This window comes from Heteronotia binoei, chromosome 1, assembly GCF_032191835.1.
Source record: "Heteronotia binoei isolate CCM8104 ecotype False Entrance Well chromosome 1, APGP_CSIRO_Hbin_v1, whole genome shotgun sequence".
Lineage (NCBI taxonomy): Eukaryota > Metazoa > Chordata > Lepidosauria > Squamata > Gekkonidae > Heteronotia > Heteronotia binoei.
The window spans coordinates 216,404,174-216,425,490 of NC_083223.1; the positions used below are offsets into that span (position 1 = coordinate 216,404,174).

Sequence of the window (21,317 nt, forward strand, 5' to 3'; positions counted from 1 at the left end):
ATGGCTCTAACTAAGGATATTCTTTGAATACACATCTGCAAGAAGTGAGAAACACAAACACCAAACAAGTGTTAACACAGAAAAGAAGCAAAGCTTTAGCTGAAATTCCTTACATAACACGAGCAACAGGTCTGCACCCTGAATCCGGAAGGCTCCTGCGCTCACAGCAATGAAAACAGCCTTGATCTGTGAAGAATGAGTGGGAAGGATGGATTTCCCACAAAGTAAATTCCCTATGCTTTATTGGGAAAGCCCTGCAACAAAGATACCTTGTGGATAATGCAGAAGCCTAATGAGTTCTTTTTGCCCTAAAGCATATAATAAAGGAGGTATGAACAGAACATAACTAAAATCCAGTATTAACTGGCAGTGTAGTATTGCAAGCCAAAGGCAGTGTTCTGTTGGTTGGACCAGTTTTTACCTTTTCCTCTTTTCCAAGGAGCTCAGGATCGTGTCCAGGGTTCCTCATTTTATCTGCACAGCAACTTAAAAGGTAAGTTAGGCTGAAAGAAAGTGACTGATCCTAGGTCATGACCTATGACAAATCTTCTTAGTCTTTAAAATGCTAGTGGAGTCTTCTAAATACAGACTAACATGGTTACCTATCTTCACCTAGGTCACACAGTAAAGGATAATGGGTGAAAAGCATGGTGGGAAGCCAGTGTGGTGAAGTGGTTAGAGTGTCAAATCTTGGAGGCCCAGGTTCAAATCCCCACACTACCATGCAGTTTGATGGTGACCTTGAGACAGTCATATTCTCTCAACCTAGGGAAGAGAGAACCCTATCCTCTTCCCTGAGTTTCTTGGGAAAAGAGTGGGTTGTAAATGCCCTAGATAGATGATAGAGAAGTGTTTAACTGAAATCTGGTTGCAACTGTGATGTTCTTGTTTGCATAAGCCATAAGAGTGCAAGTACCATACTGTATTTTCTGGTTAATCTGTAATGTTTTCTTGGTGACTTTAAAGGTGGGTCGTTGTCTGATAAGAAGAATTAAGTATTTTCCTGAAAATGGAAAAGGGCAAGATAAAATGAGCTGCTGAATTATTGTCAAGAGCATATTTCTTGGCAGAAGAACCAGGGTGGAGTCACTATCTAAGTTAGCATTAATCATAACACTTTTTTAAAAAAAATGTGTTTGAGAATTTGTATCCTGCCTTTCCTTGTGCCCAAGATGGATCACATCATAAAAAAATACAGTACAGAACTAAGTGATAAGTAAACACAAATGTTTACAAAAGTTATGCAATTCCTGCTATAAACACTACACAACTACCTTGCACAATTAAAAGCTTACCAAGGTCTTAACAATCTTTATGGAAACGAAATGTAGCTACTTACCTATAGAGAGCTGGTTCCTGAAAAGACGCTGTTTCTTATGTTTGTAGATTTAACTCGATGGTGATAGGCAACTGCCAGTAAAGATAGTTGATCCAAGCCAGAGAGGTGCATAGCTGGACATGGAGTGAAGCTGTCCAGGTATGCAAATCCCAGGCCATATCAGACTTCAGTCAACACACTGAAATTTACCCCAAATCAAATTGTTCATTAATCTGATGAGAATGGTTTTAGCCAACAAAAACTTATACCATGATAAATTAGTCTCCAAGGTGTCAGCAACACTTTGTTTATATTACTCATTATATGTGTCCTTTTTCAAATTGTAGAATATAACCATTTCTTAAATCCTGCAGGAGCCCATATGTAAAATCATGGAAGTCTTTTCTCCTTGGTAAGCAAGTCAATTCTGGGATTAAAAAAAAAAATTCCCCCAATAGTTAAATTTTTAAATCACATCTTTCCCAAGTTCAAGGTGGCTCTTATGTGTCAGGAACCCTAAGGGATGGTGTGGGATGTTGCACAGTAGATTTCAGCTGAAATTGCCCATCCCCATCTTGTGGAATGGTCTAACTCAGTATAAGGCAGCTTCATATATTCATGGACTGCACCTACTGTGTTGGTATAGAGTCCATAGAGCACAGCATGATTAGAGCAGGTGCATCTATTCTGACAGCTCTTGACAGGTCAGGCTGATGCAACCTTGGCAGAAAGCAGGTTGGAGCTGGATTGTGCCTGGAAAGCACCTGCTGTGAGTCAGCATATTTCATGGACAGATGTGATTGGCTGACCAAATGTATATAAGATGAACAGTGCCAGACGAACTCTCTCTCTTACTTGAACGAGTTACTGGCGAAGCATTTTGATCCTCAGAACTGTATATTGGTTTCACTGCACCACTTCTGTGAATGCCCTTGTATATAATACACTATTTAACACAAGGTGCTGGTGTGTGGCTCATATTTTTACTCGTGACGACCTGGTGGCTTTTTGCTGTTCCTTCCACTCTGTACATGCTCTACTGACATACTGAAGTGGTTGCTAGCAGATCACTTTGGTAACCAATGTGGTATAGAGATTAGAGTAACAGACTAGGGAGATTCAAGTTCAAACACCCACTCAGTCATGAAGTTCTTTGGATGACCTTGGGCCAATCACTGTCACTCGGTGTAGGATATTTAGTAGAGTGCATGAATGCACAGTGGAATAAATGCATCATAAACACTTGTGTGATTAACTTGTACAAAAAGTTTGCTACAAAACTTAAGGAAAAGGGTTGCATGGAGGACAAATAACAACAGCCTAAGTAGCTCATCTTTCTAGTTTCTACTGCATCTTGCTTCTTTGTTTGTTGCAGACTATAGATTCTAGAACAAAGAAAAGGAAGTTTTCCCAAAAACTCCACCTCCTTGCGTACATGCAAAATAGCATGTACCTTCTCCAATACATTGATTAGCCATTAGTCAATCTTAAAGTAATCTCATTAAGAATGAGACCATCCCTTTGTTGGTGGGAAGATTCTACTTGACATCTAATTGGCCCTACGCTAACTAGCTATCAACTCACAGAAACTTCAGCTTAACCCTTTCATGAATGAAGGAGTGGTAGTTGCAAAAACCCAGCACAGATCAGCTCACCTCATAGAGTTGTTGTGGACATGAAATGGAGGAGGAGAGAATCATGTACACTATCCTGAGCTTTTCAGGGGAGAAGGGCAGGATAAAAATATGATGAGAATGATTGGGGGAGGGGAGGGAGGAAATCTCCACTGGAATTAGAAAACCAGCATAGTGCATAAAGAGGGGATATGGAACATTTCTCTTACATGGACTAATTGCATGGAATATTAATACAAAAAACCCCCAAAACACTGAAACATGGATCCACCTGCAGCCTGAAATGGTACCGTCCATTCTACCACATAAGGGCTTTACCACGACCATATGCATGTATGACCCAACCCTTAGAGATCCCAGCTTCAAAGGTAGAGGAAGAAGGGTGAATTTAGCCTGGAGAGGAGGCAGCTGAGAGGTGATATGATCACCATCTTCAAGTACTTGAAGGGCTGTCATGTAGAGGGTGGTGTGGAATTGTTTTCTGTGGCCTCAGAAGGTAGGACCAGAACCAATGGTTTGAAATTAAATCAGGAGAGTTTCCAGCTCAACATTAGGAAGAACTTCCTGACAGAGTGATTCCTCAGTGGAACAGGCTTCCTCGGGAGGCGGTGGGCTCTCCTGGTGGGCTCTCCTTCCTTGGAGGTTTTTAAACAGAGGCTAGATGGCCATCTGACAGTGATGAAGATCCTGTGAATTTAGGGGGAGGTGTTTGTGAGTTTGCTGCATTGTGCAGGGGGTTGGACTAGATGACCCTGGAGGTCCCTTCCGACTCTGATTCTATGAATTTAACTTCAGAGCATTATATGGACATTTATTGTATATTACACTCACACTTTGTGTATAAGCAGATTTCTCTCTGGTTTTGGTGTTACTTAAAAAAAACTATTGAATTAATGTGCATAACTCCTTTTCTGCTTTCTGTTTACTGTGGTTTATAGTAGCAAGTAGAAAGCAAAGGGGTTAAATGGCTCTGAGCCATTCAAACCAGAGTGGCAGAGAGCTCCTCACTGCTCAGCTGTTTTTCATGAAGAGCAGAAAGCAGAGGTTTAAATGGCTCTGAGCTATTTAAACCCCTGCTTTCTACTCTTCATGAATTGCATCAAAATTCATGGAAGTTCATGGAGGCTCTTCGGTTTGTGAACATAATTTCATGAACCACTAACTGGCCAAAATTCATGATGAACTTTAGTTCATGAACCAGTTTGTGTCCATCCCTACTCTCAACCCCAATGTTGGCAACCCTAATATACAAAGGAAATAAATAAACAGTTAATAGGCACAGGAGCCCTGCCAGAAAGAAAAGGCACAATCTTTTATGTATTCTCTATTCCTGAAACATAATTTTTCTACTCAAGTCCAAATCTTAGCTGGAATAAAACTAGATCTTTGTTCTTGTTTTGTTTTTTGGGTAACATTTTGCCATTCTGAGAAGAATAACCCTTTGTGTAAAGGCGGAGGAGTACTTCATTCTTTTAACCTGCGTCAAACTTTGGACTGGTTGGTCAGGTTTATTTATAAACCACGCATTAAGAATGCTTCTTCCTCCTTCCTGCGTTCAAAGGTATTCTTGCTATCCTTTCCCAGCTGCAGTGACTCTTCTGAGAGAGACGAGACTGAGCTGAGTCAAAATGATTGAAGAGGAAACGAGGGCTATCTCTGTTGAGATGAGGGAGAAAGAAGGCTTGGAGAACAATGGGTTTGTTCAAAGTGAGGACACAGATGAAAAGGAGGCTGAGAATGCTAGCCAAGAAAAGTTGCCAAAACCATTCCTGCTTGGCGTTGAACCAGGAGCAATGCAAGAATTATCCATGCAGCCATATGCTGGCATGCCCAAAGAGGTCCTCCTTCAGTTCTCAACTCGGGCATGCTACAGAATTACCAGAGAGATCTTTTTTTGGTTGATCATTGCATCTTCACTGGTCCTTGTTGCAGCTACAGTTGCCATCATTGCCATGTCCCCAAAGTGCCTTGGCTGGTGGCAAGCCAGTCCCATTTACCAGATCTACCCTCGGTCATATAAGGACACAAACAAAGATGGTAATGGAGACCTTAAAGGTGGGTATATCAAAATTTCTGTCAGAGTCATGCCAAAGAGAGCTTTAAGTATATTTATTTAAATTACCTAGGACTCACCTGTGAAGCAGGTTACAGAACTAGATGGAATAAAAGTTAGTTGGGTTGCATTGCCTGATAGAAAATGTTATCAAAACAAGCTGTCAGTTTTGGGTCTAGAGAATGTGAAAATGATTGTCTGTCATATTCTAGAGCAAGGAACCTCTCAGGAAATTAGAAGTCCTTGAGAACAGTAGACTTGGAAATGCCAGTTTGTGAGCACTGTAAATTAGATTAATATGTGTGCCTCTAACAAATGTCGCATCTGTGAGCATGGGTGTGGCTAGTGAAGATATTTGTGAGGTTTGTAGCTAGTGAAACTATTTTCAGGGCTAATCTAATAAAATAACAAACATTAGTTAACAGAATAAAGACAACCAGATTGAATCTACATAACGTATCACTACTATTCAAATAAGATAACAATTTATCTTAAGGCTTGCAGAAATAGGTGAATATTTCTATTTTCTGGAAAATTATATGATCCAGAGGCTACAAGGTAAGAGGAATTGTTGCTAACGCAGCTGCTGCCCTTGTGTTAATTTTTGAGCAATGTTAAATAGTTCTGGTTAAAGCAGAGCAGTTTGGTAACTGGAAGAAGTGGCCACAGTGAGACAACAAGCAATCATAAATGCAGATTTCACCTCGCAGAAAATAGAAGGTTGGACTTTGACCCTGAAACTATTCTTACCTCCTTGCCACTTAGAAATCTTTCCAACTAAGATTCCTTGGAATTAATCTTAGAAAGTTACATTGTTTCACATGTCAAAAACTTTAATTTTTTTGTATTTGAAAGGTTTTCTACTTTTTGTCCAAAGCAGACCACTCCAAATTAGTGCTTTAAGTCAACAGTGTTGTGTTCAGTGAACAAGCAAAACATCTCTACTCTTTCAAGATAATATCTACTCTTTAGTCCTGCTACTCCAGTCATCAGCCTGTTTTACTGGAGGGTCATTTTGGCAAGAGAGAGGGGTTAAGACAGGGGTGGCCAAACCTGCTTAGAGCCAGACAGAGTAAACATCAGATGGTTGAGAGCCGGAAGGAAGGAAGGAAATAGATGAGGGAGAAGTGGGAAAAAAGCAACTTTAACTTTAAATGCATTCTCCAAGCTGCTGGCTGGTTTGGCATGGAGAAGTGATATGCCTTCTCCAAGCTGGCCAATGGGGCAGTGGGGGCTTCAAGAGCCACACAATATGTGTGAAAGCACTACATGTGGCTCCCAAGCCGCAATTTGGCCACCCCTGGGTTAAGAGCGAAAATCTCATGCCCCATTCCCTCAATTGGGCTGCTGCCATGTTATTGCCACAGAGTCTGCTTCTCTAGCACTGTGTGGTGATTGGAGACTCAGGTTTGAATCTCTGCTCTGCCATGAAAGCTTGCTGGATAACCTTGGTCCAATCAGATACTCTCAGCCTAGTCTACCTCACAGGGTTATTGTGAGGATAAAATGGAAGAAAGAATCACAGCCACTTTGGGTCTCCATTGGGGAGAAAAATGGAGTATAAATATCTAAGCAAATAAAAATAAATCCACACACTTCTTTAGTGAATAGCAGTTCAGGTGCCTTCTCAGAGGGCCAGACGTAGCCCAAAGAAGGTTAGTTTCTGATCTTCATCACCTGATTTTTAATTTGCCCTTGCTCAGCAAGACAATAGAGATAGTGATGGCAGAACAACTCCTAGATTTCTTGGATGACTAATTTACTGTAGACCGCTTCCATTCTGGCTTCAGGCTGGACTACGGGATGGAGACTGTGCTGGTAGTTTTAGATCAGGGGTGGCCAAACTGCAGCTTGGGAACCACATGTGGCTCTTTCACACATAGTGTGTGGCTCTCAAAGTCCCCACAGCCTTCTTGGCTGCCTTGTAGAAGGCATTTCTCTCTTTAAATCACTTCACCAAACCAAGCCAGCTGGTAGCTTGGAGAGAGCATTTAAAGTTGTTTCCTTTTCCTCTCCCCCATCTGTTTGCTTTCCTTCCCTTCCTCCCTCCTGTCTTGTGGCTCTCAAACATCTGGCATTCATGTCTTGTGGCTCTCAAACACCTGACGTTTATTCTATGTGGTTCCTACATTAAGCAAATCTGGCCACCTCTGCTTTATATTATCCCTGTTGGAATGTGAACAAGGGCTGTTCCTCTCTGTTTCCCTTGCTGTGTATGTACAGATGAACAGCATCTGACAATGTGGAACATGCATTTTTTTTTTAGGCATTTGGAGGTAGAAATAGAGATTAAGGGTTCTGCCTTGGACTGGTTGCTGCTGGAGCCCAAATGTCATCACTGTGGGACATTGCTTGTGGGATTCCTCAGTGCTCAGTGTAAAAACCCAGTGCTGTTCAATCCTTAGGAGAATCATTCATGGATCTAGAGTAACCTGTCATCAATATGCTGATGACACCCAGCTCTATATTTCTATATCCAAATCCCATTATGATGTTGTAGAGCTCCTGAACTTGTGCCTAACTACTGTGGTTAAATGGTTAAGGGTGAACTAGCTGAATCTGAATCTGAACAAGGGGGAGGTCAGGCTGACTGGGAGGGCTGAGGTCTTGAGGGATATTGTGCTCCCCATCTTTGATGTGACCCAGCTAATGCTTGCCAACTTTTTAAAGAGCCTAGGTGTTATACTGCATCCAGCACTATTTCTGGAACAAAAAGTTAATGCAGCTGGAGAAAAGGCATCTTACCAGCTTTATCTAGCATATAAGATGGCTCCTTACCTGGCCTCAGCTGATCTGGTCACATGGATCCATTCTATGGTTAGCTCAAGGGCTAGTCTATTGTAATGCACTCTATATGATGTTCTGCCCTTAAAGACAACTTGGAAACTCCAGTTGGTGCAGAACTCTGCAGTCCAGTTACTATAGAGCACCAGGCAAGACATGAACATCACAGCCTCATCTGAAGAAGTGTGCATGCACACGAAAACTTACATTCTGAATAAAAGTTTGTTGATCTTAAAGGTGCTACTTGATTCTGCTTTGTTCTACTGCTTCAGACCAACACGGCTGCCCACCTGGATCTAGCCACTCTGCAGATACTCCATGGGTTACCAATCAGTTACTGAGTTCAGTTTCAGGCCCTTATTATCACCTACAAAGCCCCTAGTTGTGGCTGTAGGACCACTTCTCCTACTGTGCCTCTATGTTCCATTGTGACAACTTCACTTGTCCAAACAAAGCCTTCTAAAGGTGGCACCTCCCCAATGGGTAAGACTGGCAGTTTATGCATACTCTTAGTGGTGGCTCCCACCTTGCGGAATGGCCTGCCTGAGAAGGTCAGGAAGGCTCCCACACTTCTATCATTCTCCAAAATGTACAAAATAGTTCAAGAGGGCATTTTATTAAGTATTTTAGAACTGTAGTAGAATGGAACAATCCAGGAGGGCACTTTTATAATGGAACAGGATTACAGTCCACTGTGATGGTTATTGTAAACATCACCTGTTTCTATTGCATTGGCTTATACCTTGCAATCCACTCTCTGTATTGTTTATAGTATACCTTGCTTAGATACGTTGCAGTGTTATGTAATTCTGTCATTCTTATCCTATTGCTCTGTTCATTGATTGCTGGCGCTGCTTGCACTGTTCTATGTCCTGTAATCCATCTTGAGCCTCATCAGTAAACAAATAACATAAAATAAAAATATGGAGACTACCTGTAAATATCCTTGTGACCTGTTAATACCCGAGTGAGCCATTGGCACAATAACTTTTTTATTTTGAGTCGGTGCTACAATAACCTTTTATTTCTCTATTAAATGAGAAGTTAAGAGTGCCTGTGTGGTGTAATGTTTAGAATTTTAAACTGGTGCTGGGGAGACCTGGATTTGAAGACCCACTCAGTAATGAAGTTAATCTCTGGCCAGTTAATCTTTGACAACCTAACCTACCTCACTGGGTTGTTGTGTGGGTAAAATGGAGGAACAGAAATCATATATGTACCTTGACTTTTATATGGTGTTGTCAACAGGAGAAAAATGTAATGTTCCTTCATTAGAGAAGGATGAATATATGGAAATGGGCAGCTGAAGCTTTGCATGGCATGGATGTATATAACAATACTTGGTGAATAACATCCCATTAAGCCCCCCTGTCTGTCTGTCTCTCTGACTACCTATCTACCTCCTGGCCCATACCTGGAGATTTCCCCCCAAGCTTTTTGGCACAATTCTTACCTCTATGGTGGGAGTGCGATATTAAAATGATAGATGGAGGCTGCTATTCTAATTATTTCCCTGATCAGGTATTCAAGAAAAGCTGGATTATCTCCAATATCTAAATATCAAAACCATTTGGATCACATCTTTTTACAAATCTGCTTTAAAAGACGTTGGTTATGGAATAGAAGATTTTCAAGATGTGGATCCTATGTTTGGAACAATGAAGGATTTTGAAAACTTGGTTGCAGCAATCCATGATAAAGGTTAGCTTTGATTTTTCTTTTTTCTTATATATATTCAGAAAAAAATAAAAAAAATACTGTGTGGTATTTAAAAAAAAATTCTTAAACTAGCTTAATGCCCATCAGTATGACAGACAGATGGAAAGCCCATGAATGTCAGGAGGTGCAACAGTAACAAAATATGGTTTCTACCCTGGGGGAGTCCCAGCAGCCTTTTAGGTGGGTAGCCATGTTGGTTTGCGGTAGAAGAGCAAGATTCAAGTCCAGTAGTACCTTAAAGACCGAGACCATTCTGCCTGAAGATCTCCATGACTAAACATACTGATAATTGGTGTCCAAAACCAGTTTTACATAGGACCATATTTGCTAATAAATGTGGAAGCTGATGTCTGTACATGGATTGTGGTGGTTGTGCAGGTAAGGCCTCCAACATCCTGCAATCAGGGTTGTGTGCTTGGTGGTCTCTGCTGTACCCCTGAACATAGGGATGGCCAGCTTCAGTATTCACTTTCAGCTCAATACATTTTGCCACTTGAGGGCACTCATCAGTTCACAACCTTTAAAGGCCCATATTTGCATGGACAGAAGAACCTTTGATCTGACCCAAAATGTTTTATTGCCAACAAATAGAGATTTGACTAGGTGGCAAGTCTAAGTTCACGGCGTTTGTATGAAGGACTGGAACTGTTGATCTACATGGCCTTTTAAATTGGACGGTCCTGAGCTGAGTTATGCCCTTCTAAGTCCATTAAAGTCAGTGGTCTTAGTTGGTGTAACTCTGCTTAGGAATGCAATGGAATTTATTTATTTATCTATTGCTTTCAAGTGGCAGAGAATTTATGGCAAAAGATGCTCAGAGGTAGTTTGCCATTGCTTGGCTCCTTGTAGCTACCTTAAACTCTCCATCTAAGTAGTAACCAGGGCTGAGATCTGAAGAGATAAGGGTAGTCTGGGCTATCCAGGTAATCATGTTTATAGCATTTTTCCTAAGTGCTCAATGCGTTTCACTTAAGATTTACTCGGGAAACTTCTAAGATAGACCAGTATTGTAATCATAATGGAAATACTTTGTGTCGTGTTTGACATGCTGTTACGCACATCTTGATTTGTAAGGTTTAAAAGTGATAATGGATCTAATACCCAACCATACCGGCGACAAGCATAAGTGGTTTCAGCTTAGCCGCAATCGGACTGGAAAGTACACAGATTATTACATTTGGCATGACTGTGAACACATCAATGGGAGAACCACACCACCTAATAACTGGGTGAGTACACCACTCTGACAATAAAGAATTCATCAGCTGAAGAATACCTTACTATGCTATAAAAAAAATCAAGCACTGAGGATACAATCATACCATTTGCTTCAAGGGCATGCCTTTTTGGTGTGATGTGTGTTGCTGGAAATTCAGGATTTTGTCCCCCTGGTTTATTCTTTTTTATATTTGTATTATTGTAGTTCTGTTTGAGTCCCTGTTTTGGAGGAAAAGTAGAATCTAAAATGTCAGGTTAAAGACATAAACACAGCTAACAATGGGATCCTAACTAGGATCTATTGGAGTCAATGGAGTTAGAAGAACGTAACTCTGCTTAAGTTGTTGATCAAAGGATTTGGTGAGGGCTGCAGGAAAGTGTAAAAAGGGATCTGAGATATTCACAGATGGAAAGTTACACAGGATGGAAAATTACTAACTGGTCTGGATGCTCATTTTTTTTCTTTTCCTGAAAAAAAGCACTTTTTGTTGCTACACCAATTCTATGCTGCTGTAATAGTTTACACAATGAAATAAAACGCCAAAGTCTGTTAATAGCTACTAACCTGCATACCAGCTAAGGTCTTGCAAAAGAGCACTGCCTTGGTCGAGCAGTTTAGTTTAGTTAAGTTTCAGTCTAATGCCAATCACACTTTGTTAGGCATGTAACTGTTTAGCAAAAGAACACACATTCCAAATATTTAATTGGAATGCTTTAGAATGTAAATATTTGTGTAATTAGCATTTTTGTTAAAAATGTGTAGTTTTGCTACAGTACAAAACCTATTAATTGCAAAAACAGCAGCACTGTTTACAAATATATCCTTAAGAAAGAACCTGCTGCTCAGTATATTGACTTGTAAAAATTTCACCTTCAAGGAGAAAGCTTTATATCATTTTATTCAGCTCTTTCTCCAAGGAGATCAGACTGTCTACCCCCTCTCACTTGGTCTTCACAGCGACCCTGTGAGGTAGGTTAGGTGAAAGAAAGTGATTATCCTACAGTCACTAAAGTGAGGATCTGAAATCAAATCCTAATCCAATACAGTCAGGGACAATTGCATAGGGTTGCTGACTTCTAGGTGGGGCTTGGAGATCTCCCACTATTATACTGGAGAGCCATTGCTAATCTGAGTAGACCCGAGGGGAGTGCGCAGGGGAAAGAAGGATTGCCATGTCATGTTTTCCCAGGCTGAAAGCATTTTTTCAATTTTCTGCTGTGATCCTTGTGCTTTTTCTAGATGTTTTATTTTTAAAATTGCATTGCAAAATCCCAGTATTCCCTCACCTTTCTGTTTTAAACAAAATACTTAAGGAGTTTTAAGCATGTTTGTATTTTAAGTTTAAAAATGGTATATTTAATTGTGTTGGCCTATGTCCTCTATAAAGTCTATATCTCTGCTATCTGGCATTACATTCTAGGACATGCATGGCTCAGCCCCACAAAGTCCCATTTATGTCAGATCCTGCTGTCCTAACAAATGAGTTTGACAGCCCTGCTGTAGAGTCTTGTGAGCAAAAAATTCTGCTTTGTGAACTACTGGCATTAAAGCTGTGAGCTACTGCAGAAGTTAGTTTGCTCTGGGGCCGTTTTTCCTGGGCAAAGACAAAAATGTGTGAGCTGGAAGCTAAAAATCTGTGAGCTAGCTCACATTCACTCAGCTTAGAAGGAACACTGAATAGGATTCCATGCACATTTACTTCAGGGTCAGTACTGTGAGATTGAAGGGAATTATTTTGGATTTGACAGATTGGTGTTGTTCAATAATATCCATCTAGCTATTCAATATGTATAATTATATAAACACACACACACGTATTTGCAGATGAGCTCACAGTTCATCTGAAAATGTTTAAATTTGGTGATTGTTGATAACACTGGCAGATAAACTATATGTATGGATTCAGCAAGAGGTTCAGTCCATTACAGAATTAGATGGTGTTGCATTTTTCAGCTTTGTTTTATCTTTATTCATGATTTTGCTTCTTTTGCTGATTTTTTTCCATCTTTTTACAAAGAGGTTGTGGGGAAGAAGATGCATTATACATGACTAGTTCATTGTCAGATATTCCTTGTTCATTGGACATCCCAGGCAAGGAGCTTCCTCACAGCTGTCTCTTGTCCATGCCAACCATGACATCAGAATCAAACAAACCAACTAATTGTTAGATCATTCCTTTGAGGGCGGGGGGTGGGGGGTGGGCAGTGTTTGAGACGGAAAAGACATTGGGAACAGGCTCCACTCTCACTTTCCATACTTCAGTTTGAGATCAGCTCAGTTCAGAATACAAGAATTTCCTTGAAAGGAAAGATTATGGGTTGGGGAAGGATTGACAGTCCTTGCCATTTGCTTTTCATCTATTTAATATCCGAGCACAAACACTAGTTTCAGCAAATAAATAACTTTAACAGCTTTTCTGCATCCAGAAGTTACTTTTTAAAAAATGTTCCATCCTGTAGCATACCTGTATTTTGTAAAACGGACTTTAATATCTTATTTTGTCTGGTCAGCAATTAATCTGTTTGAGCCTATAAAATCAAACAGTTTGGTGTAGCCAGTTTGGAAGAGAGATGAATTCTAATCCGGGAGAACCAGGTTTGATTCCCCACTCCTTCATATGCGCCTGCTGAGTGATCTTGGTTTCAGTCACAGTTCTTGAAAGAGCTGCTTTCTCAAGAGCAGTTCTCGAAAGAGCTCTCTCAGCCTCCCTATCTCACAGAGGGCGTTTTCGCACTCACCTTCAGCCGGCGCGACCCCCCTCTTCACCGCGCAGGATCTGCGCGGATTTCGCACTAAATGCCGCGGAGCAGCCGGAAGAGCTGGAAGCTCCCGGCACAAAAGCCGCTCAAACGTAAACCGCCAAAAAGCAGTTTCCGTTTGCGCAGCTTTTGCGACGGGAGTTTCCGGCTCTTCTGGCTGCTCCGCGGCATTTAGTGCGAAATCCGCGCAGATCCTGCGCGGTGAAGAGGGGGGTCGCGCCGGCTGAAGGTGAGTGCGAAAACGCCCAGAGTGTCTGTTGTGGGGAGGGGAAGGAAAAGGAGATAGTAAGCCACTCTGAGACTCCAAATGAAGGGCAGGGTATAAATCCAATCTCTTCTTCTAAAATTAGATTACAGTAGCCTGCTTCAGATGTGTTTCCTTCTGGACCATTCTTTGTTTTAATTGTTAATAGCAGTTACCAGCCTTGAGTCAGAGAAGGTTTTGCTGAAATCCCAACTAAAACATGTATCTGGCAATAAAGGTGGGATGAAAATGTTTAAAATAAATAAATGAAATGAAATAAACCTTGTCTGCTGTCTGGAGCTTCCACTGAAAGCAGCAACCCCATGGTGAGGTCTCTTGCAATAGCATTAAGATACGTAATTTATCTATATTTTCTAGCCCTTGCCAATGGCAGCCAATATTTTAAAGAGGAAATGGGGAATTATGCAATGCACTGCTAGCACAAAGGTGAGTGTACTTAGCAATTATAGGAAGAGAGAGACTCCCAGTTTCAGACCAACATATGCCTCTTTCTCTCCTCATGCTATCCAAGGATTTCAAAGTGGTATCATGTATCTAATTATGAACCTGCCCCCTATGCAGAGAATGGGCCCATCTACAGACAGGAAGGTATTTCTCTACTGACATAGAACATCCCATAGGGTAGCAGAAAAATACCAAAAAGAAAGAAAAAACCCACAACTTTTTGTGAAAATATTGAGCTCTCTCAGTGCTGTGTCACAAGATCTCAGCCACCATTTTGAGGCAGAAGCAGGCTGGAGATGAAAAGTGGACCTTCTGCCTAGGGTTGCCAATCCCCAGGTGGGGGCAGGGGATCCCCCGGTTTGGAGGCCCTCCCCCCGCTTCAGGGTCGTCAGAAAGCGGGGGTAGGGGAGGGAAATGTCTGCTGGGAACTCTGTTATTCCCTATGGAGATTTATTCCCTTCGAAAATCATGGAGAATTGATCTGCAGGTATCTGGGGCTCTGGGGGGGGGCTGTTTTTTGAGGTAGAGGCGCCAAAGTTTCAGAATAGCATCTAGTGCCTTTCCCCAAAATACCCCTCAAGTTTCAAAAAGATTGGACCAGGGTGTCGAATTCAATGAGCCCCAAAAGGAGGTGCCCCTATCCTTCATTATTTCCTATGGAAGGAAGGCATTGAAAAGGTGTGCCGTCCCTTTAAATGTGATGGCCAGAACTCCTTTGGAGTTCAATTGTGCTTGTCACAGCCTTGATCTTGGCTCCACCCCTAATGTCTCCTGGCCCCACCCCCAAAGTCTCCTGGCTCCACCCCCAAAGTCCCCAGATATTGCTTGAATTGGACTTGGCAACCCTACTTCTGCCACATGAGCCAGGTAGGCGGTGGCAGTGTAAGCAGGTAGGCAAGTGATAGCCCTTGCTGCCCCACCACCACTACATGAGCCAGGTAGGGGGAAGAGGCAGCAGCAATGTTGCAGGTGGGTGGGAGATGGAGGGGAAGTAGGAGATGACACTGCCTGCTTGCCATGTGCAAAGGACAAGGCAGAACGAGGTTGCAGCACTCCAAGCAGGTGACGGCAGCATTAATGTAGGTGGATGGTAACTGCCACTGCTCAGTCCTGCCACTGTGAGCCAGTTGGCAGAGGTGCTGCTGCTGCAGGCAGGTGAAAGGATGTTGGAAAGGAAGCTGACACAGAGAAGAGAGAATAGGATTCTCCCCATGAGTATCATGGGTCCTTGCTTAAACAGCATAATTAAAACATCCATATAATCCCAACTTTATCTAATAAAGTTCTGTGAACACTGTGAAACGTCTACATTAGTTACTGTCAAATAATTATGGCATAAAAATGGATAGATGTGAGCAGACTTAAAAAGTCCTCACCCTTCAGTGGCATATTTGCGAAGCAAGGCCAATTAAGGTATTCCGGAGTTCTAAGGCAACTACAGAGAAGGCCCTGATGGGCATGAAGGCCACCCTGCCCTCTCACTGACCTGGAACCTTAAGAAGGACTTCCACTGATTCCATATATCTTTGCCTATCAGTTAAGCATTCATTCATTTATATCCATTACTAATACCTACCTTTCTTTCCATTGGGATTCAAAAATGGCCTACATTGGTTCCCCCTCTTCATCTTGATCTTTACAGCAACCCTATGAGGTAAGTTGAGAATAGGGGACTGGCCCAAGGTCAACCAGCAGTTCCCCATAGCCAAATGGCAATTCATACCTGGCTCTAGCAAATTCTTACCCAGCACTTTAACCGCTATGCAATGCTTCAGTTTCTATAGTGGAAGGAAGAGAGACTTTTTTCCTTTATGGCACCTCAGTTGTGGAACTCCTCCCTCCCAATCTGCTGGTGCTAGATATGACTTTTGCTGTCAGGTGAAGATGTACTTGTTCACAGACTTTTTGTTAATCAAGATTGTTTATTGTTACGGTAGTTTGTTGCTGTTTTACTGGATTTTATTTTGTTGATTAATTTATATTTTAGCTTTTATTAGTTTACCTGTTTTGTTTTAATTTTGTTGTTTTAGCTTTTATTAGTTTACCTATTTTGTTTTAATGTTATTGTGTGCTGTTTTAAATGATTTAAGGAACTTTGCTTATTCTTCTTTTGGGTTGTTTTGCTGTGGTTTAGGTAGTGCATTCATTGACATTCGTTGTATGTTAACATTTATTATAAACTATTTATGTATTTATTTAATGCATTAATACCCCACCTGTCTATTCAATGGGGGACCCAAACAGCCTATATCCTTCTTGTCTCCCTCATGTTTTCCTCACTAGAACCCTGTAGGGTTGCCAAGTCCAATTCAAGAAATATCTGGTGACTTTGGGGGTGGAGCCAGGAGACATTGGGGGCGGAGCCAGGAACAAGAGCGTGACAAGCATAATTGAACTCCAAGAGAGTTCTGGCCATCACATTTAAAGAGACAGTACACCTTTTTAAATGTCTTCCTTCCATAGGAAATAATGAAGGATAGGGGCACCTTCTTTTGGGGCTCATAGAATTGGACCCCCTGTTCTGAAACTTGGGGAGTACTTTGGGGAGAGGCACTAGATACTATACTGAAAATTTGGTGCCTCTACCACAAAAAACAGCTCCCCCAGAGCCCTCGAAACCTCCAGATCAATTCCCCATTATACCCTATGAGAATCAATCTCCACATAGGGAATAATGAAGTGCTCAGCAGACGTTTCCCTCCCCTTTCCCTCCCCCCTCTGCCCCATTTCTGGTGACTCTGAAGGGGGATTGGCCTCTCTACTCATGAGTTGCTGCCAACTTCTTCACAGCAACACAGACACACCATCCCAAGAGGAAGCCTTTCAATCGGAGACTGAAGCCTCCGGAGGTGCAAAGGCATATGGTCCTCTGGGGGCGGGGCTTCCCCCCCACCAGCCAGCTGACTGGGGGTGGGAAGGAGTCTGGGAAAGCAGAAGAACCCCCACTGGGACCTGGGGATTGGCAAGCCTAGAACATTGTGAAGTAGGTTAGGCTGAGAATGTGTAACAGGCCAAGATTACCCAGTGAGCTTCCATGGCAGAGCAGGGATTCAAGCCTGGGTTTCCCAGATCCTAATCAGACACTGTATCATTTGGTCCTCTACCTTTGGGCTGAGGGGGCAGGACTGAAGTTTATGTAAGGGGGGATTTTCTTTAAGAGAAGATGCTCTCTTGCAGTGTAAAATAAACAGAAACCAACCTTGGCCCTTTCCCTAAAAGACAAGGTGACAACTAATACAATATATTAGAAAAATATGAAAGTTATGAAATCATTTGTTCATGTTCAGCATTCTAATGATGATGAATCTCAGAAATCTGATTTTAAAGGAGTATTCTTTATGCATTCAGGTGAGTGTATTTGGGAATTCCAGCTGGCAGTATGACAATGTACGAAACCAATGTTATTTTCATCAGTTTGGAAAAGAGCAGCCTGATCTGAATTTTCGGAACCCAGATGTTCAAGAAGAAATTCATGTGAGTATCAATTAGTAACCATATTATTAAGAAATTTGGATAGTCCTCAGGAATATGATTAATTGAGCCTTGTTTTATACTAACTTGGAATTTGGTGCAGAATAATGAGTAAAATGCAAACAATCAGTAACCTATTTTGATTATTTACTTTTAAAAAACTCATAGGCATTCTCAGGGGTGAAATTCTAGCAGGAGCTCCTTTGCATATTAGGCCACACAATCCTGATGTAGCCAATCCTCCAAGAGCTTACAAAAAAGAGCCTTGTAAGCTCTAGGAGGATTGGCCACATCAGAGGTGTGTGGCCTAATATGCAAAGGAGCTCCTGCTAGAATTCCACTCCTGGGCATTTTTTTATGACTTACAACTCATTAATGCATACATTTGTATGTAATACAATTTGACCCTGACTCTTGACTTCCCTGTTAGGTTATAGCTCCCAGAAGTACAATGTGTATTATGAGTGTGCATTCAGTTCAGCCAAACCAAATAAAACCCTGAATAATAGCTGATTCGGCTGTATTCAGCCCCATTATACCCTATGGGCCATTGAGGTCAATGGCAAAATAGGGTATAATGAATTGTGCCTGAGGGGAAGGAGGTTTGAGGTAGAGGCTCCAAATTTACAGGGTAGGTGCAGGAGCCTCTTCCCAACAGAACCTCCAAATTTCAGAAATATTGGACCAGGGGGGTCAATTCTAGGGGCATCCAAAATTGGCCCTTTTCTCATATGGTAGGAAAAAAAGCAATTAGTCACTTTTCCCACTGAAGTTACAGCTGGGCACATAGCACTGTTATGCTCCTTGCAAACAAGCACCCTCATCACAGTTGACTTTCCACTGCAGAGATTCTCTTGGAGAATCTAACTGCTGACTGGGGTAGTTTTTTCAACCATAGGGAACAATAACCCTTTTTAGATGCCCCTAAAATAGGAACCCCTAATCCAAACATGGAGGTTCTGGTGGGGAAAGGCACCAGAAACAGCCCTGTAAATTTGGTGCCTCTCCCTCAAACCCCCTGCCCCTCAAAGTCACATTTCCCACTGGGAATTATTAGGAAGGGAACTGAAAACAAATCAGCCAGTATCATAATGCTTCTGTATAAATCGATGGTGCCTCCCCATTTGGAGTACTTTGTACAATTCTGGTCACTTCACCTCAAAAATGATATTATAGTATTGGAAAAAGTGCAGAAAAAGGCAACTAGAATGATTAAAGGGTTGGAACACTTTCCCTATGAAAAAAGGTTAAAACGCTTGGGGCTCTTTAGCTTGGAGAAACGTTGACTGTGGTGTGACATGACAGAGGTTTACATGATTATGCATGGGATAGAGAAGGTAGAGAAAGAAGTACTTTTCTCCCTTTCTCACAATACAAGAACCCATGGGCATTTAATGAAATTGCTGATCAGTCGGGTTAGAACAGATAAAAGGAAGTACTTCTTCACCCAAAGGGTGATTAACATGTGGAATTCACTGCCACAGGAGGTGGTGGCGGCTACAAGCATAGGCAGCTTCAAGAGGGGAATGGATAAGCATATGGAGCAGAAGTGACTATTAGCCACAGCTTATTGTTGGAACTCTCTGTCTGGGGCAGTGATGCTCTGTATTCTTGGTGCTGGGGTGGGAAGGAACAGTGGAGGGGTTCTAGCTCCACTGATGGACCTATTGATGGCACTTGGTTTTTTTCGCCACTGTGTGACACAGAGTGTTGGACTGGATGGGCCTTGGCCTGATCCAACATGGCTTCTCTTATGTTCTTATGGCTGATTGCTTTTATCCCACCATAGGGGAAAAGGGCCAGTTTTGGTGCCCCTAGAATTGGGCCCCTTGGTCCAATCTTTTTGAAGCTTGGGGTTTCTGTGGGAATGAGGCTCCTGCAGCTGTCCTACAAATTTGGAGCTTCTCTCTCAAACCCACTGCCCCCCCGCTGCCATTCATTGTACCTTATTTTGCCATTGACTTCAATGGCCCATAGGAAATAACGGTGGGATAGGGGCACCCTGGTCCAATTTTTTTTTTTTGAAACATGGGGGTTCAGTTGGGAAGAGCCTCCTGCAGCTACCCTGACGATTTGGAGCCTCTTCCTCAAACCACCTCCCCCCAGGCACAATTCATTATACCATATTTCGTCATTGACTTCAATGGCCCATAGGGTATAATGGGGCCGCATATTCCAGAACAGCCTAATATCTCCCATATAATGAATATCTCTTGTATAGTCAGGCATAGCTGAATCTAGTATTCAGAAATATTTAGTCCTCCCAATTATCTTGCCCCCGAATAACCCTGAATCTCGATTTTATCAGATTTTTTTTTTGCACAACCCTAATGTATATTAAACAGTCAAGATAGAGTTGGAGCAGTAGGTCAAATAGTGAATAATGCATAGTGAAATTGGATAGGAATGTACCTCTTCAGGCTGCAGATGGGGTGGTATTGCATGCCTGAAGACTTAGTCATGGCAGGAAAAACCTTCCTATTGAAGGCTTCAGCTTTCTTACCAACATGCTAGGTTTCTATATGAAGGTAGCACACTCATTTGGTGGAGCATTCAGGCATGACACTTGCCTCTTGCAACCTGAAACAGTACTATCCATGGAAAGATATATCATATTATTTTGCTGATAGTTTCATAAAATCTACCCATGGTATATAACCTGGAGCATATAACCTGGAAGGAAGTTTCAGAATTTGGAGAAGACCCTGAAGGGGGGGGGGGTGCGGTTTGCTATCGATTGCTGACAGTGAAAACTTGAGTGAGGTGCAGACTCCATGACCAGGGTTCCCAACTTTGTTGAACCTGCATTTTTTTAAAAAAATTTTTAGAGCAGGTAGTGGGTGCCACTACCAAATGACTGCTATGTAGAGAGGGGGACCCATCATAACATGACTGTTATGGAGTGTTTTGTCAACTGCAAAGTATTAGGAGGTTCGGAGCAAATTACCTTCTTATGAAGGAGGCAGCTCGTTCCCGAATGAGAGCTAGCACTAAGGTGATATTCCTTGGTTATTCTGAGGTTTTTCCTTCTTCAATGAGATGCAAGAAATTCAGGACAAGTTCTTTTTGGGCAGAGGTGGGGAGGAGATATACCTTGGGGAAGAAATAACTAAGCACAAAGATATACTGTATATGAATGAGTACCACTGTGCCCATGGGTATCTTGTTGATCATGACAGCTGTTCTATGGTATATAAGAGGATTTGCCATTTCAAATTAAGACTATATTATGTAAAAATGGTTCTGGCCACTTTCTTCCCTGAAACATCATATTGTATTATCTAGATAACTGTGAAATATGTTAAGTAAAACATGAGTTTGGGGAGTTGAGCAAATCCATGTTCTCAATTTTGTACTTAGGATGTGATCAAGTTTTGGCTTGGTAAGGGCATTGATGGACTCAGTATTAATGATGTTAAATTCCTTCTGGAAGCAACACACCTGCGAGATGAACCTCAAGTGAATAAATCTCAAGATCCGGTAAATGGCTTTTCTGCATTTTTCCTTCCCCGGGAATGATGCAATGACTGTCAGGTTACAGTTGACTGCATGTCAGTTGCATCAATGTTGGTTGTGTTATTAGCTGATGGTTTCAGCTTTTTAGGTCTACAGAAAGTACTGTAGAAACTTGCAGTACAGTTTGATATCAGC

General features: G+C 41.9%; 1 protein-coding gene across 1 annotated transcript in view; it reads left to right on the forward strand.

Moving 5' to 3' along the window:
• The first annotated feature begins 4,431 nt into the window (after positions 1–4,431).
• The window catches only part of SLC3A1 (solute carrier family 3 member 1), a 42,831-nt gene continuing 25,945 nt past the window's right edge, over positions 4,432–21,317 (forward strand). Inside the window, exons 1-5 of the mRNA XM_060247597.1 lie at positions 4,432–5,007; positions 9,311–9,490; positions 10,583–10,737; positions 17,544–17,669; positions 21,027–21,146. Of these exons, the coding sequence (XP_060103580.1) occupies positions 4,581–5,007; positions 9,311–9,490; positions 10,583–10,737; positions 17,544–17,669; positions 21,027–21,146 (1,008 nt within the window). The 5' untranslated portion in view covers positions 4,432–4,580. The remainder of the gene's footprint in view (positions 5,008–9,310; positions 9,491–10,582; positions 10,738–17,543; positions 17,670–21,026; positions 21,147–21,317) is intronic.